This window comes from Rhinichthys klamathensis, unplaced genomic scaffold (assembly GCF_029890125.1).
Source record: "Rhinichthys klamathensis goyatoka isolate OS25496 unplaced genomic scaffold, OSU_Roscu_1.1 h1tg000795l_1, whole genome shotgun sequence".
Taxonomy (NCBI): domain Eukaryota; kingdom Metazoa; phylum Chordata; class Actinopteri; order Cypriniformes; family Leuciscidae; genus Rhinichthys; species Rhinichthys klamathensis.
This window is the reverse complement of record NW_026607190.1, coordinates 229,108-246,334: the sequence shown is the minus strand read 5'-3', so window position 1 is coordinate 246,334 and position 17,227 is coordinate 229,108. Positions and strand designations below refer to the sequence as shown.

Sequence of the window (17,227 nt, the reverse complement as noted above, 5' to 3'; positions counted from 1 at the left end):
GGACAGATGAAAAAAAAAACTACACAGGCAAACGTATTGTTCTTATGTTTTAATTGGGTTGCTGAACCAAAATGGTTGGACTGACCAGGCTCATGTGAGAGTCATGGGTTCAGAAAGGGTTTCAGCCATCAAAGGAAGTTTTCCTTTATTTTCCATCCCCGTTCTGTCCAGATCTCCTGAGATTTACTACACACAGCTGGGATTGCCTTCCTCCTTTCTTCAAAAAATGTGGTGATTAATGGGGGAAGTAGAAGAAAAATGTCCTTGTTCTGGGCTGTCCCAATAAAATCTGGGTGTAGAGTTAAGCATCGCCGTAAAGGGTTTCTTCAAGGCAGTTTTTTGCCTCAGAACTGAATGTCATTTGGGTCATGTGATATGCAACCAAAACCATCTAAAATGAATGAAATCAATTCCGATTGATGTGGTTACAAGCTACTTTTTTATTCCGAATGCGTTACTAATATGCATGTAAACACAGCCTGTGTTTCTCTCACACCACCTCAGTAACAATTCCAGTGCAAATGACCTACTGTCTTTACACATGGTCCAAATAGACAATGGGTTTGCTGTAAGAACTCGATGACATCGTCCTCATGTGATTTAAAGGTAAAATACTGTAATGCTTGACAAACGGGCTCTGTGAATGTGATTGACATCGAGTGCACTCAGAACTGGAATGCATATTCTAATACAACTAGAAAAATTTGAATATCGGGCAAAACTTAATTTGTATGATTATGGCTTACAGATATGAAAACCTTTACACAATATTCTAATTTTGAATTTGGGGTTTTCATAAGCTGTAAGCCATAATCATCACAATTATAACAAATAAAGACTTGAAATATCTCACTTTGCATGTAATGAGTCTATATTAGTTTCACCTTTTAAGTTGAATTACTGAAATAAATGAACGTTTGCACGATATTCTAATTTTTCCAGTTTCACCTGTATGGTCTTTATCTTGAATTCAATGTCTGGTTTTGTATGGTCGAAAGCATAAATGCATTTAAACCCTCTTTTTTGGACCAAGTATGAGTAATGTTCAGCAAACTCAACGGTCCTCTGGGAAATCTGATCCCATGCAATATCCTATATGGTATGTGATGCATCCCTACATCATAAGTCACTTGCCTAACTAATAGGTTGATGGTATGCATGACTACTAATAATAAAAATAAAAACGTGACCTTGCATCTGGAGTACTTTAAGTCTTCAAACAAAGACTGCAACTATACATGACAGTAAGAAGACATTGTAAGACATTGTTGAAGATTGACTCAGAATCCAGCATTCATTAAAATCCCAACAGTGTCGTGATCACTCTGATTGAGGCCGATTCAGAAACACTAAAGTACCTTCCGCTCCTTTGAAAACCTAATAGGCTTTTACTGCCCTTGACTGCATGGCTTGGCATACCTCCATTACCATGGTGTTGCGTTAATCTGCCCGGCTTCTTAAAACACGAATGCCACGGGGGAATGTGATAAAGAAACTCTAAGCTCCTCACATAATACCTGGCACCCCAGAGGCCTCCGGTCGCCCGGCCGCAGCTTTGGAGAGCCCATCGGTCCCCGCTGCTGCTTTGAGGCGGAAGGCTTTGAATACTTTGGTTTCTGAGAACTTCAACGGATGTCGCACGAGACTGTAACTAATCGTGACAACAGCTCACGACGTGAGCGGATCATTTACAAATGAAATTTTACCAGTGACCAATTTTTTCAGGTCGCACTCTCGCCATGATGTGGTGCAGATGTCGTGTTAAATATGACTTCTATTATTGAATGGCATTCAGAAAGTGCTCCGCGGTTGACCGAAGTTGAGTGCTGGAGATGCAGACTGTGATTTGGAGACTTTGGTGTCTTTTAAAATGAGCACATTTCCAGAGTCTGAGGACTCGCACAAACAGCCCGAATGCAATGGCTTTCATGTGTGCGGGACGAGGGTTGACGGCAGGGTCACGGTTTATGTGAAATAGCGTCCATATCAAGAGCAGATGGTCGGTCTGTGTGAGAATAGGGTTTATATGGTCAGCAGTCGGCCAACTTGTAAGATAGAAAGTTATGGAGAAGCTGTGAACATTACTCATACTTGGTACAAAAAAAGAGGGTTTAAATGCATACGCTTTCGACCGGTGAACGTGATTTCACCAAGTACCACATGTTCCTGGATCAACATCTTTGTTGATCATGGATCAACTTTCCAATCAGCCAATCAGAGTTTAGGCTTAGAACCAGGGTGAAGTACTTAAACATCAGTGTTATTCACCAATCATTACCCTCTGATTTTAGGGAAAACTTATGGGTAGGGTTAGATTTAGGGGTAGGGATTGGGTAAGGACTACATTTTGGGACAGGAATGTCGATCCAGGACCATGTCTTACTTGGCAAAATCACGGTGACTGCTTTCGACCATACAAAACCAGACATTGAATTCAATATATGCATTCCAGTTCTGAGTGCACTCAATGTCAATGAGCCCGTTTGTCAAGCATTACAGTATTTTACCTTTAAATCACATTGGGACGATGTCACGAGTCATACAAATTCTTACAGCAAACCCATTGTCTATTTGGACAATGTGTAAAAATGACAAGGATGGCAATAGTGCAAGAGAATACTGACTATGGAGAAACAATTCAACAAAATGCCATCAGTCTGTCTATAGCCCAAATTCAGAAAATACACAAAAAGTTCAACTATATGCGTACAGTCACCAAGAAAAGACTAACTTCAAGTCTTCTTAAGATACAAATCACCATTTTCCAGTTATAAGAGGGCAGACGACACAAAGACACACCCAAAGACCATCTGGACACGAATACGATTTCAGATTAACATTTGCAAAGAAAGAGACCCAATAACTAGCTATTTAGCTAGTCTTTTTACCCTATTGTGATGCATATCTGAGTGAAACGCTTCTGGAACAAGAACAAATGTGGGCGGGGCTTGATTGTGTCCATGTGGAATTGATTGGATGGTTGTGGTTTGCTATTGGCTGAGCTCATGTGAGTGACAGGTTATAGCCCCGCCCACATCATCAGAGAAGAGAAGCTGCAAGAGGAACTGATTCTCATTCAACATTACCAGGAACATGAATGTAAAATAAAATAATGATCTGCACAGATAAATTGTTTATAAAAAATATTGCAATATTCCAAAAAATAAGAATGGTTAACTTTGATTACATGGCGACTTTAAGGGTAGTATGACTTTGAACTTGGATATTTGGTATAAGGCAAGAGCACAACATGGGCAATCTGAGGTAAATACCTTAATCCTCTCGAGTCTCTGAGCTTTTGTTTACTAGACGTGACATCACGGATTCAGAATGAAAGTAAATCAACAACACTTCCTCTACAGAACCTTATCTTAGTCACTTTCTGCGAATACTGAAAGAGTTTTGAGTTGGTTCCTGTAAAGAGTGTGAAATTAACAACCCTAAAATAGTAGTTCAGAGTAAAAAAAAGTCTTCAGAGTAAAAAAAAAAAGCTGAAATTTTCTCTGTTTTTTTTTTTCAATCAGCCTATATTTATTTTTAACAAAATAAACAATCATTCAAGAAAGATATATCTTTATTTTATAAGTTATCTGTTGAAAATTCCTGCATTATTGAAGTCTTGATGTAGTTCCAGGCTCTACTAGAACAGGTTTTCCTGCTTGAATGTTGATTATTCTCCTCATATTCTCCATTGTTGCGGCTCCTCTCTTCCCAGTCTGTCAGTAACGCTCTGTTTACTTCCTGTCTCTATGAAGCCCCTCCTCCTGAAAAGCACACTGTGCTCTGATTGGTCGGCTGGAGCAGTGTGTTGTGATTGGGTATTAGGTGCTCTTTAATAACACAATACATTTATTTTTTAAAGTATAACAGTGCTGTTTTGTCAGCTAATACAGTGCAGCCCTCGTCTCTGCACAGTGTTTGCTTTTCCATAAAGTTGATCTCTTGAATCTGTCGCATCTCCATTGGTCTCTGACGCAAGTTACGACTCTTATTAAAAATGCATGACTTCTGGTTGCTTTATTTCTATAAATCACAGTCATCATCGGTAACATCACTTCTCATCATAAGGGATTGTTTTGTTTAAAGCAAAGTAAATCTGGGATGGACTGTGCTGTGAAAGACATTAGCTCCATCGGCTTCATACTTTACAGTCCTCAAAGGAGGCCGCGAACTGCTTTTCCCCGTGTGCTTTCTGTCATGCTACACTTCACTTAATGCATGTGTTATATGAGGGCAGCGGCACTTTATTTTCTGCCGAGTGAGCTAAACACCCGTTTCAGTGTTACTCGGGGGGGGAACGTGCTGGTTTTCTGAGGGCAGCATTAAAAGGGCGGTTGATTATGATTTAAATTGTTTAACTGTAGTTAGTGTGTAATATTGCTATTTGAGCATAAACAACATCTGCAAAGTTACGACGCTCAAAGTTCAAAGCAAAGGGAGATATTTTCATTTTCTTCTACAGAAATGGCTTTAAGGACTACAACAAACGGGTGGTAGGGACTACACGATCTTCTTCACGGGTTAGTGACATCACAAACCCTAAAATTTACATAAACCCCGCCCCCGGAACACGATTTATAGATTATCATGACAGAATATGCTAATCAATGACTAGATAGTTAACTCCACATCAACTAACCATTCAGAAATGTCCTGTTGCTTCTACATGTTGTCACTTGTTCTAGAGTCTCTCCATCTTTGAAAATTTCAAAAACGTTTAACCTTTTATTTTCGGTGCATGTGTGTGAGGTAATTGGAGCTGCTAACACACACACACACACCTAGAGAGGGCGCAGGTAATTAGCATCAGCAGGCACTCGTACAGGAGCAAAAGCTCTAACAGAAACAACACACATGTCCCATCAGCACACACACACACACACACACACACACACACACACACACACACACACACACACACACACACACACACACACACACACACACACACACACACACACACACACACACACACACACACACACACACACACACACACACACACACACACACACACACACACACACACACACACACACACACACACCTCCTGGATTGAAAGCTGAGGCCTGTTTGTTCTGTGTCTGAGACATGGAGGAATAATGAACTCTGACATGTGACCCGGAGCAGAGACAGATATTTTCTTAACGTCTAAGGAAAGAGCATTACCTCATCCGAAAGCCTTTACGGTGTTTTCTTGGACCTGACTAGGCCCTTTCAGCACCTCGCTTTTGTCAAACAGTGGCAATTATGCAGAAAACAGATCTGGTCTGCTTGCCATGCCTTAGTGCAGACAAACAAATGACATGCTCTGACAAACACCATTACCCCAGTTTCAAGAAACATTAAACATTACATGGAATAAAGACCCATTCACACCAAGGATGATAACTATAACGATAAAGGTATAAACTATAATGATAACGACAGAGAAATGAAATCGTAGGAATCACTTTCAAACCGATTTTTTTTTCCCAGAGGATGAACGATAAAAACAGCCAATCAGAATCCACCATTGTTGCTAAGCGGTCGCCACGATTCTATGAGATTCTATGTAACCCTATTGGAGTTTTTGTTATGTTGTGTTTTGATTTAAAATTATGATTTCCAGGCATTCGTCATCCAAACTCACCCAGCGATACCCCTTCAAGTCATTACACGTCCGTCGGCAGATTATTTGCATGGGCGTTTGTACGCAAACCCACTTAATTGACTTCCTTAGGAAAGCAATAGCACAATTTGGCATATCATTCATGTCAAAGTTGAATACTTTAGGGCTTTGTTCTAGAAAGTTGGCAAAATATAGTTGGTATATAGACATTCGTGGGACAGGAAATTTACACTGGCACTCAGATCATCATCATCGCCTCTTTCGGACACTCAAGCACTATAAGGGCTTCAATAACACACTTGGCTTTCACATGACACTGTTTCCATGGAGCAGATGTTGCCTTTTAGACCCATACAACATGAATGGCACGGCAATGATGTCATGGTATCCCACTCGGCTGTTAGAGCCGGGATTCTCTGGGAAAGAGAGCAGAAAAGACTGGGAAACACAAAGGGAAAAAAATATATAAATCGCACAGCACAGATCCGCCAATCAAGCGGCAGAACTCACCCAGAAACCCCTGAGGTTTCTGAAAGAAGGGTGAGAGATTCTCAGCTGATGACATGTGGCTTAAGACAACAGTGAGACTGTGGTGTCATCCATTTATACACAGCAAACACATCCCTCACAAATGTACGACCTTAATTAAAAGATAACAAGGATTCACAGAGCTCAACACTAAAGCTGAACTGTGGAAGATCGAACAAACAATTTTATGCCTTCAAATGCCAAATTTTATGCCTTTTAAAGGGGTCCTATAATTCCCCTTTCACAAGATGTAAAATAAGTCTCTGATGTCCCCAGAGTGTGTGTGAAGTTTAAGCTCAAAATATCACACAGATCATTTTTTATAGCATGTTAAAATTGTCACTTTTGAGGGTTAGCAAAAACACGCCATTTTTGTGTGTGTCCCTTTAAATGCAAATGAGCTGCTGTTCCCGGCACAGGGGGCGGAGCTTCAAGAGCTCTCACACACACGCAATGAAAACTTCAAAACCTTTTAGCCTTTTATGTCTTTCTAGGCTTTCTAGTCATTGATTAGCATATTCTGCCATGATAATCTATAAATGGCGTTCCCGGGGGCGGGGTTTATGTACATTTTAGGGTTAGTGATGTCACTAACCCGTGAAGAAGCTCATTGTAGTCCCTACCAACCGTTTGTTGTAGTCCCTAAAATGTGATTTCAGTAAAAGAAAATATCTCCCCAAACTTTGCAGATGTTGTTTATGCTCAAACAGCAACATTACACACAAACTAAAGTTAAACAAGTGAAATCATAATCAACCGCCCCTTTAACTTAGTGTTCTGGAAAATCACAGTTGCACAGCTTCTATAATAAATCAATGCATACCATAAGTGGCATGCATTTCAGTTAATTTAGGGGTTTAAAATTACATCTTTTTAACACCAGCAAATTGTAAATGGCAGACTGCCATTAACGAGTCTGTGACACGTCATTAAGAAACTTGGCACGTTCAATGTCGCCCAAATGTTTAAAAAAAAAATACACTTATAATTTTACATGGAACTCTTCCCATCAAATATCTCAGGGCGAATCTGCAGATCTAAAGCGCTTGGCCGACGTCCACGGTCGATGGTGGAGGACTGGTCCTGATCCGACACGACTGGGTGTTCCCGAAGCACAGTGGCGGAGGACTGGTCCTGATCCGACACGACTGGGTGTTCCCGAAGCACAGTGGCGGAGGACTGGTCCTGATCCGACACGACTGGGTGTTCCCAAAGCACAGTGGAGGAGGACTGGTCCTGATCCGACACGACTGGGTGTTCCCGAAGCACAGTGGCGGAGGACTGGTCCTGATCCGACACGACTGGGTGTTCCCGAAGCACAGTGGAGGAGGACTGGTCCTGATCCGACACGACTGGGTGTTCCCGAAGCACAGTGGAGGAGGACTGGTCCTGATCCGACACGACTGGAATGTTCCCGAAGCACAGTGGAGGAGGACTGGTTCTGATCCGACACGACTGGGTGTTCCCGAAGCACAGTGGAGGAGGACTGGTCCTGATCCGACACGACTGGGTGTTCCCGAAGCACAGTGGAGGAGGACTGGTCTTGATCCGACACGACTGGGTGTTCCCGAAGCACAGTGGCGGAGGACTGGTTCTGATCTGACACGACTGGGTGTTCCCGAAGCACAGTGGAAGGAGGACTGGTCCTGATCCGACATGACTGGGTGATCCCGAAGCACAGTGGCGGAGGCCTGGTTCTGATCCGACACGACTGGGTGTTCCCGAAGCACAGCGGAGGAGGACTAGTCCTGATCCGACACGACTGGGTGTTCCCGAAGCACAGTGGAGGAGGACTGGTCCTGATTCGACACGACTGGGTGTTCCCGAAGCACAGTGGAGGAGGACTGGTCCTGATCCGACACGACTGGGTGTTCCCGAAGCACAGTGGAGGAGGACTGGTTCTGATCCGACACTACTGGGTGTTCCCGAAGCACAGTGGAGGAGGACTGGTCCTGATCCGACACGACTGGGTGTTCCCGAAGCACAGTGGAGGAGGACTGGTTCTGATCCAACACGACAGGGTGTTCCCGAAGCACAGTGGCGGAGGCCTGGTTCTGATCCGACACGACTGGAATGTTCCCGAAGCACAGTGGAGGAGGACTGGTCCTGATCCGACATGACTGGAATGTTCCCGAAGCACAGTGGAGGAGGACTGGTTCTGATCCGACACGACTGGGTGTTCCCGAAGCACAGTGGCGGAGGACTGGTTCTGATCCGACACGACTGGGTGTTCCCGAAGCACAGTGGAGGAGGACTGGTTCTGATCCGACACGACTGGGTGTTCCTGAAGCACAGTGGAGGAGGACTGGTTCTGATCCGACACGACTGGGTGTTCCCGAAGCACAGTGGCGGAGGACTGGTTCTGATCCGACACGACTGGGTGTTCCCGAAGCACAGTGGAGGAGGACTGGTCCTGATCCGACACGACTGGGTGTTCCCGAAGCACAGTGGAGGAGGACTGGTTCTGATCCGACACTACTGGGTGTTCCCGAAGCACAGTGGCGGAGGACTGGTCCTGATCCGACACGACTGGGTGTTCCCAAAGCACAGTGGAGGAGGACTGGTCCTGATCCGACACGACTGGGTGTTCCCGAAGCACAGTGGCGGAGGACTGGTCCTGATCCGACACGACTGGGTGTTCCCGAAGCACAGTGGAGGAGGACTGGTCCTGATCCGACACGACTGGGTGTTCCCGAAGCACAGTGGAGGAGGACTGGTCCTGATCCGACACGACTGGGTGTTCCCGAAGCACAGTGGAGGAGGACTGGTCCTGATCCGACACGACTGGAATGTTCCCGAAGCACAGTGGAGGAGGACTGGTTCTGATCCGACACGACTGGGTGTTCCCGAAGCACAGTGGAGGAGGACTGGTCCTGATCCGACACGACTGGGTGTTCCCGAAGCACAGTGGAGGAGGACTGGTCTTGATCCGACACGACTGGGTGTTCCCGAAGCACAGTGGCGGAGGACTGGTTCTGATCTGACACGACTGGGTGTTCCCGAAGCACAGTGGAAGGAGGACTGGTCCTGATCCGACATGACTGGGTGATCCCGAAGCACAGTGGCGGAGGCCTGGTTCTGATCCGACACGACTGGGTGTTCCCGAAGCACAGCGGAGGAGGACTAGTCCTGATCCGACACGACTGGGTGTTCCCAAAGCACAGTGGAGGAGGACTGGTCCTGATCCGACACGACTGGGTGTTCCCGAAGCACAGTGGAGGAGGACTGGTTCTGATCCGACACTACTGGGTGTTCCCGAAGCACAGTGGAGGAGGACTGGTCCTGATCCGACACGACTGGGTGTTCCCGAAGCACAGTGGAGGAGGACTGGTTCTGATCCAACACGACTGGGTGTTCCCGAAGCACAGTGGCGGAGGCCTGGTTCTGATCCGACACGACTGGAATGTTCCCGAAGCACAGTGGAGGAGGACTGGTCCTGATCCGACATGACTGGAATGTTCCCGAAGCACAGTGGAGGAGGACTGGTCCTGATCCGACACGACTGGGTGTTCCCGAAGCACAGTGGCGGAGGACTGGTTCTGATCCGACACGACTGGGTGTTCCCGAAGCACAGTGGAGGAGGACTGGTTCTGATCCGACACGACTGGGTGTTCCTGAAGCACAGTGGAGGAGGACTGGTTCTGATCCGACACGACTGGGTGTTCCCGAAGCACAGTGGCGGAGGACTGGTTCTGATCCGACACGACTGGGTGTTCCCGAAGCACAGTGGAGGAGGACTGGTCCTGATCCGACACGACTGGGTGTTCCCGAAGCACAGTGGAGGAGGACTGGTTCTGATCCGACACGACTGGGTGTTTCCGAAGCACAGTGGAGGAGGACTGGTTCTGATCCGAGACGACTGGGTGTTCCCGAAGCACAGTGGAGGAGGACTGGTTCTGATCCGACACGACTGGGTGTTCCCGAAGCACAGTGGAGGAGGACTGGTTCTGATCCGACACGACTGGGTGTTCCCGAAGCACAGTGGAGGAGGACTGGTTCTGATCCAACACGACTGGGTGTTCCCGAAGCACAATGGAGGAGGACTGGTCCTGATCCGACACGACTGGGTGTTCCCGAAGCACAGTGGAGGAGGACTGGTTCTGATCCAACACGACTGGGTGTTCCCGAAGCACAGTGGAGGAGGACTGGTTCTGATCCGACACGACTGGGTGTTCCCGAAGCACAGTGGAGGAGGACTGGTTCTGATCCGACACGACTGGGTGTTCCCGAAGCACAGTGGAGGAGGACTGGTTCTGATCCGACACGACTGGGTGTTCCCGAAGCACAGTGGAGGAGGACTGGTTCTGATCCGACACGACTGGGTGTTCCTGAAGCACAGTGGAGGAGGACTGGTTCTGATCCGACACGACTGGGTGTTCCCGAAGCACAGTGGCGGAGGACTGGTTCTGATCCGACACGACTGGGTGTTCCCGAAGCACAGTGGAGGAGGACTGGTCCTGATCCGACACGACTGGGTGTTCCCGAAGCACAGTGGAGGAGGACTGGTTCTGATCCGACACTACTGGGTGTTCCCGAAGCACAGTGGCGGAGGACTGGTCCTGATCCGACACGACTGGGTGTTCCCGAAGCACAGTGGAGGAGGACTGGTTCTGATCCGACACGACTGGGTGTTCCCGAAGCATAGTGGAGGAGGACTGGTTCTGATCCAACACGACTGGGTGTTCCCGAAGCACAGTGGAGGAGGACTGGTCCTGATCCGACACGACTGGGTGTTCCCGAAGCACAGTGGAGGAGGACTGGTTCTGATCCGACACGACTGGGTGTTCCCGAAGCACAGTGGAGGAGGACTGGTTCTGATCCGACACGTGTCTTAGACGTGTTTTAGACGTGTTTTAGACGCGTTTTAGACGTGTTTTAGACGTGTCTTAGACGTGTTTTAGACGTGTCTTAGACGTGTCTTAGATGTGTTTTAGACGTGTCTTAGACGTGTTTTAGACGTGTCTTAGATGTGTTTTAGACGTGTCTTAGATGTGTTTTAGACGTGTTTTAGACGTGTTTTAGACGTGTCTTAGATGCGTTTTAGACGTGTCTTAGATGCGTTTTAGATGTGTTTTAGATGTGTTTTAGATGTGTCTTAGACGTGTTTTAGATGTGTCTTAGACGTGTCTTAGACGCGTTTTAGACGTGTTTTAGACGTGTCTTAGACGTGTTTTAGACGTGTCTTAGACGTGTCTTAGATGTGTTTTAGACGTGTCTTAGACGTGTTTTAGACGTGTTTTAGACGTGTTTTAGACGTGTCTTAGATGTGTCTTAGATGTGTTTTAGACGTGTCTTAGATGTGTTTTAGACGTGTCTTAGATGTGTCTTAGACGTGTCTTAGATGTGTCTTCGATGTGTCTTAGATGTGTTTTAGACGTGTCTTAGATGTGTTTTAGACGTGTCTTAGATGTGTTTTAGACGTGTTTTAGACGTGTTTTAGACGTGTCTTAGATGCGTTTTAGACGTGTCTTAGATGCGTTTTAGATGTGTTTTAGATGTGTTTTAGATGTGTCTTAGATGTGTCTTAGACGTGTTTTAGATGTGTCTTAGACGTGTTTTAGATGTGTTTTAGATGTGTTTTGTGTGTTTTTTGCTGTTCAATGTGCAGCGCAAGTCTGACATATCGGCTTCATAACATTATAATTGTGTGCTTGTGACATGGCTTTTAATGGGAGACTTGTTTTTGTAATCGGCTCTAAAATATTATATCAAAATTTGGCTAATATTATTAATACAAATTCAAATACAAAGAATTATCGGTTATCGGTAAAGATAAGATAAGCTTATCCAATTTCAGCAGTGATTGGGTCTGAATTATAACTTTAGTGCATGAGCGTTTTATAATAATACAAAATAATCTGGTCTAAACAAAACAAAACTACTCTACTAACGGTCAATGATATTTCCTCAAACACTCGTCAGTCTTGCGAGACATCAGGTACAGCCAGCTGTTGTCCTTGTGTAAGACTATTTGGGCTAATTAGACTCTAACTGTACGACGTACGTACACACCGCCGCCGACTTGAGCTTCCAAAGTTACCGGAAGTCATTCATTTTCAATGGAAGCTTCTCTCGGCTGCAAGGAGCGTCAAATCCATCGGCGTCGCATTTTGGGCGACCGGAGCGTCAATCAGAAAGTTGAAAGATGCTCAACTTTATGGTAATGAGCTATGACGCGGTTCAGCGGCAAAACGCCAGCAACCAATCGGAACATAGACGTCCTTCGCGCCAGCTTCCGGAGAAACATACGATGTAAACTTTCGTTCCTACCAAAACATTAGTTCCGAGAACATTAGTCTTCTCCGCAAATACAATACAGTAGCACCAAACACAACAACTTCGCGATGATCCATAATGACCCGCTGATACACATTTGAGGATGACCGCAACTTTTATTGGAAATATTTCCGAACGCTCGGTTTAAGCGGGAATGCAATTAATTTGCTCACGGTAACACCGATTTGACCAATTGCACTAGATGCAAATAATAATAATTATAATAGTGCTGCCACTAACGACTAATTTTCTAACGACTAATCTTTCGACTAATTTTTCGATTAGTCGACTAATCTAAACGACTAATTAAAAAAAAAACCTTGTTTGTCATTTCGTTGTGTCCATTTTATTTTGAACTGAAGGGCCAAAATATAAAATGTCACCTGTTGAAAAACATTATGTATTAACAATCTAAGCATAAGTATCTGCATTTCCATTAGGCTATACCATTAGTCAGAGTCCTAATCTAATCCTCTATTAACAAACATGCATGTATTCATTACTTAAATTAGCTCTTTGTTCTGCCTTAAATTAATACATTAGCTTACTGTACATTTTTATATGTACATTTCTGAAATGCATAACTGATAACATCACTGTGAATTGTAGGCTAAAGTAGATGCACTCATGCATTTTAGGTAAAGCTGCTTTGAAACAATATGTATTGTGAAAAGCGCTATACAAATAAATTGGAATTGAATTGAAAGAGTCTAGACTAGCCTACTATGCTTAGCTCTGCCTTATAATAAATCGCGCTGAAAGCAGGCAGGCACGCAGATATGCAGCTCTCGTTTACACTTGCGTGCATGCCGGGCCCGTGCCGCGGTTCGCGTGAATGTGAAAGCAACACGGACTCGGGTGCGCGTTTTAGCTGATTATGTATTTAGTTAAATAAAACACTTGTAAGGGATGATAGTGTTGATGATTTACCTTGGATACGAGCGAGAGCGAGTCTGCAGTGTATTCGCGCTTAGCCCGTGGAATCAGGGCAACACATTTGGAAAAGTGTCTCCTCAAAAGAGTCCATTTGCAAGCAGCAGAAGGCCACCTTATGCGACACACGCACCTGTGTTGTTCACTCAGCTGCGCATAATAGCACAGAATTAATTAAAATATATATATATATTGACCCGCGTTCTGTTTTCTATCATGCGCCGTGTACGTTTGCGATTGCGTAAGATGCACGCAAACACACCAGGGTTCGGTAGAATTAAGTTGAGTGTGAAACCAGACCAACGCTGCTGGGGCGCCGGGAACAATCGCGCGCGGGCTCGGACCGCAGCAAACGAGCCCAGTGTGAAAGCACCGTCACCTGCCTCCGCAATTTTTCATATCAAAGCAGTGAAGGCGGGGGAGGGGGAAGGAAGAGGATGGCAGATTAACCAGCAGGGCGCGCACATCGCACAGACTGGTGTGTGGAGGTGAATTACAGTGAGCCGTTTGAGACGGGAGACCAAAAATAAATATGTGGTCAATAGTAAAACGACACGTCGACTAAAAAAATTGGCGTCGACTAATTTGCATGGTCGATTACGTCGACTAAGTCGACTAATCGCGGCAGCACTAAATTATAATAATAGCTAATTAGGCCTATTCTTTTTTTTCCTGACCAAATGTGACCAAAACGGTTATAAAAATTATAAAAGGTTTCTAGTGTCAATGTATTGCTTGTTTTTTCTGTTTATATTTCATATTGTGAGATTTCTCGTCTCCCATGATCGAACTACTACGTCAGAGCGGCCAAAGCGTCAACAAGCTTCCCTGTCCTTTTTGACAAGCGTCCTTGACAGGGCGGCCAGAGCTTCTTTGCTGCTCAAGTTGGCGGCGGTGTGTACGTACAGTAAGGCCGTGTGCCCACCAAAGCGTTTTTTCACGCGGCTGGCGTATTTTTTCAAGTGTTTTTAACGGGAGCGCCGAGTTTTTAAAACGCCATGAGCGTAACAAGGCGCTGAGCGTTTTTTTACGCTGAAGCGCTCTGGGTTTTTTACTGGTCGTCGAGAGTTGAAGAATGTTCAACTTTGGGTAAAACACAGTGCTCATCACTGTCACTTTTTACCCAGCCGTCCAATCACAGTGGAGGAGGGGCGGGGCTAATACCACACCGACCAACCGTCACAACATTCTTTCTGTACAACGACATCCACCAGCAGAGCTAACCGAACAACATGGATGAAAAATACATTTTTAGTACGAAACAAATTATCTGCGAAATCAGTTACAAATAAACTGTGCTGCAGATATTCTTTATCAGGATGGAAATCAGAATCATTACCCTTTTGCCAGCCACTGAAATCAATCACTGAAGACTGTTCTCTATGAGCATAGCCATCAAAATAACAACCAATGACATCCCTGAAATCCCAAGCTATTCGAGTTTAAGGAAGCAGATGGAGAGATTGGCAGAACATGCTTCAAGTGAACTAGTCACCGATTTGTCCTATCTCTTGCCTTTTCATCTTGAACGGGTCGTGGCAGACATCCAGACTTCCAAACTTCTGTCCATTAATCCTGATGTGTTTTGCCAACCAACGGATCAGATAGCCGGCTGATATTACATGTCCGAGAGTTTGTCTTGTGTGACTAATACAACATAATTCTGGGAGCATTGAAAAATTAACAAACTATTTAAAAAAAAAAGACTTTTTTTTTTGTATTACTTGTATTTTGGTTACTTGTACTTCACACTTAACATCAGCTTGAGTTCAAACTTCAGTCCCTCATGCAAAAGCTACAGTAAATGTCCCGTTTATGGATTAGCCATGCATCTCAAGCAGAACTTCGTTGGTATGGAGAAATTAAAGCTAGCTGTGCTGCATTAGGCGTAAAATAATACACATGCTGAAATCTTTTTGTGCTTGCATTGCATATCCTGGGTACAAATAAGAGTAACAGTGAAATCAGAGCAGTGTTTTCATAGCGTTGAACTCCTACAGAGACTTGGCAAAGGAGCACCGCCAACAAATGTGCCCTGTATGGCTTAAAAACCACTGCGCCCTGGCATCCATGCTAGTGCCATCAAATGTTTTCCCATTATGTGATCCAGCTTGAGTACATTAATGCACTTGCACTGCATGCCAAAGTTTATAGGGTGTTTCATTAAATGTCTCTCACAGGAGCAGATCAATGCATCTGAAAGACATCTAAACGGCAAAGCAATGCAAAATCATGTATTTTAAGTCATGCATCACACTTTTTGCAACATTACATTGATTGCACTGCATGCACTGGCAGAACCATATAAGAATGCACAGGGAATCTTTAGACATTTTCAATCCACATATACTGTATATTACCCAGACACTTATAGCATGCATGGCAAAAACATTTCTCGAGAATTTATTCGTGGCTTTAGCACTTACTAAAAGCACCAGGTACCAATTAGAAGACAACATTAATACTTATGAATCCAAAAAAGGCACAATTAAACCTTTTCAGGGAAATTTTATTATATATATATGCACGTGCATCAGATTAAAAACCACAACTTCTGGTTTGACTGACACAAACACAGTCAGGTAGACAGTTAGACAGTTTAAGACGGAAGACATTTTTTTTACAATGTTTTTTTTATTTTTATTATTATCTTACGAACTTTAGTAGTATACAAAATGTACATATTAACGGAAGTAGTGTCTCACCTGCCGAGCTCTCTCCCGGGGATGACGTCATAGCGCTCGGTGAACGGCTCGCTCCTGATCGCGGTTCGGATCTCGCACAGTAACCCGGACCGGTTCTGACCCGATTCACACCGAACACGGCTTCTGGACTCGCTCGTTCGTGGACATTCGGGAATCATAACGGCTGCTGATCTGTTTTATCTCTGTACTTATACCTGTTTTTTTTTACCTGCAAGCCCAGTCCACTTTATACAGTGAACCGAATACTATCACTCTACCTCGCTTAATAAAACAGTTTATCTCGCTGAATTTAGACCGAATATGGAAACGTGTCTAAAATATAAACTGTTGATACTTTCATCTTCGGTTAAAAGTCCTCCTGAGTGAGTTTAATGTTCAGGCTGTGATGAGAACAGCTTTCCTCCTCAGCTCGCTCCTGCTTCTGAGTAACTGAAGTCAAACTGCTTCTCGGACTCCAGTTGCCGGGGCAACGGACGTGATTGACAGGCCTTTCCACCAATCACGATCAAGCACTTGCCGATGGGCGGGAGGAGGTTCTCCTTGAATGACATTTAACCAATAAGAGACGAGCTATTGATTGATTGATAAAATTACTCTTACAGTTATAAAAAGACTGATTTTGGGCGTATTATGAGAGGACATATGTTCTCTCATAATGTTCTCTCATAAATTCGTTGAATGTTTATACATGAAGCGACTGTAATCTGAATTTATGCATTATTTATACATACACGTTTACCTAGTTAATGAGGACGTAATACGGGCTTTTATTCTTAATTCTTAAATCTAATCATGCATTTAAAAAAAAAAATCGTTTGGTGAGTTTAATTCAGACATTAAAACTTATTGTCGTGTCATTGCAATAAATGTGCACCTTTTCTGATAATAAACACCCTATGTTTTATTATGAGATTTTGCTCTTATTCTGTGCGATTTAATATAGGCTATATGTTTTATATCCCATTAAAACACACACACACACACACACACACTGAAGAGTGCTTGTTGATGGGATTCTTCCAAACACTGGAGCGAGTGAGGCCCTCTAGTGCTTGAACTTGAGTATTTATGAATGTATTGTTTTGTAGCAACTCTCCACAAAAGTGGACATAATTAGGCTAATGCATACAACATTCAACAAAGTGATTGTTTATTGACATTTATGTACAACAAT

At 44.3% G+C, this 17,227-nt stretch overlaps 1 protein-coding gene across 1 annotated transcript in view; it reads right to left on the bottom strand.

Annotated features, from left to right (window-relative positions):
• stk17a (serine/threonine kinase 17a) overlaps positions 1–16,461 on the bottom strand; it is a 49,503-nt gene extending 33,042 nt beyond the window's left edge. Inside the window, exon 1 of the mRNA XM_056243426.1 lies at positions 16,054–16,461. Within this exon, the coding sequence (XP_056099401.1) occupies positions 16,054–16,211 (158 nt within the window). The 5' untranslated portion in view covers positions 16,212–16,461. The remainder of the gene's footprint in view (positions 1–16,053) is intronic.
• Between the last annotated feature and the right edge of the window lie 766 nt (positions 16,462–17,227).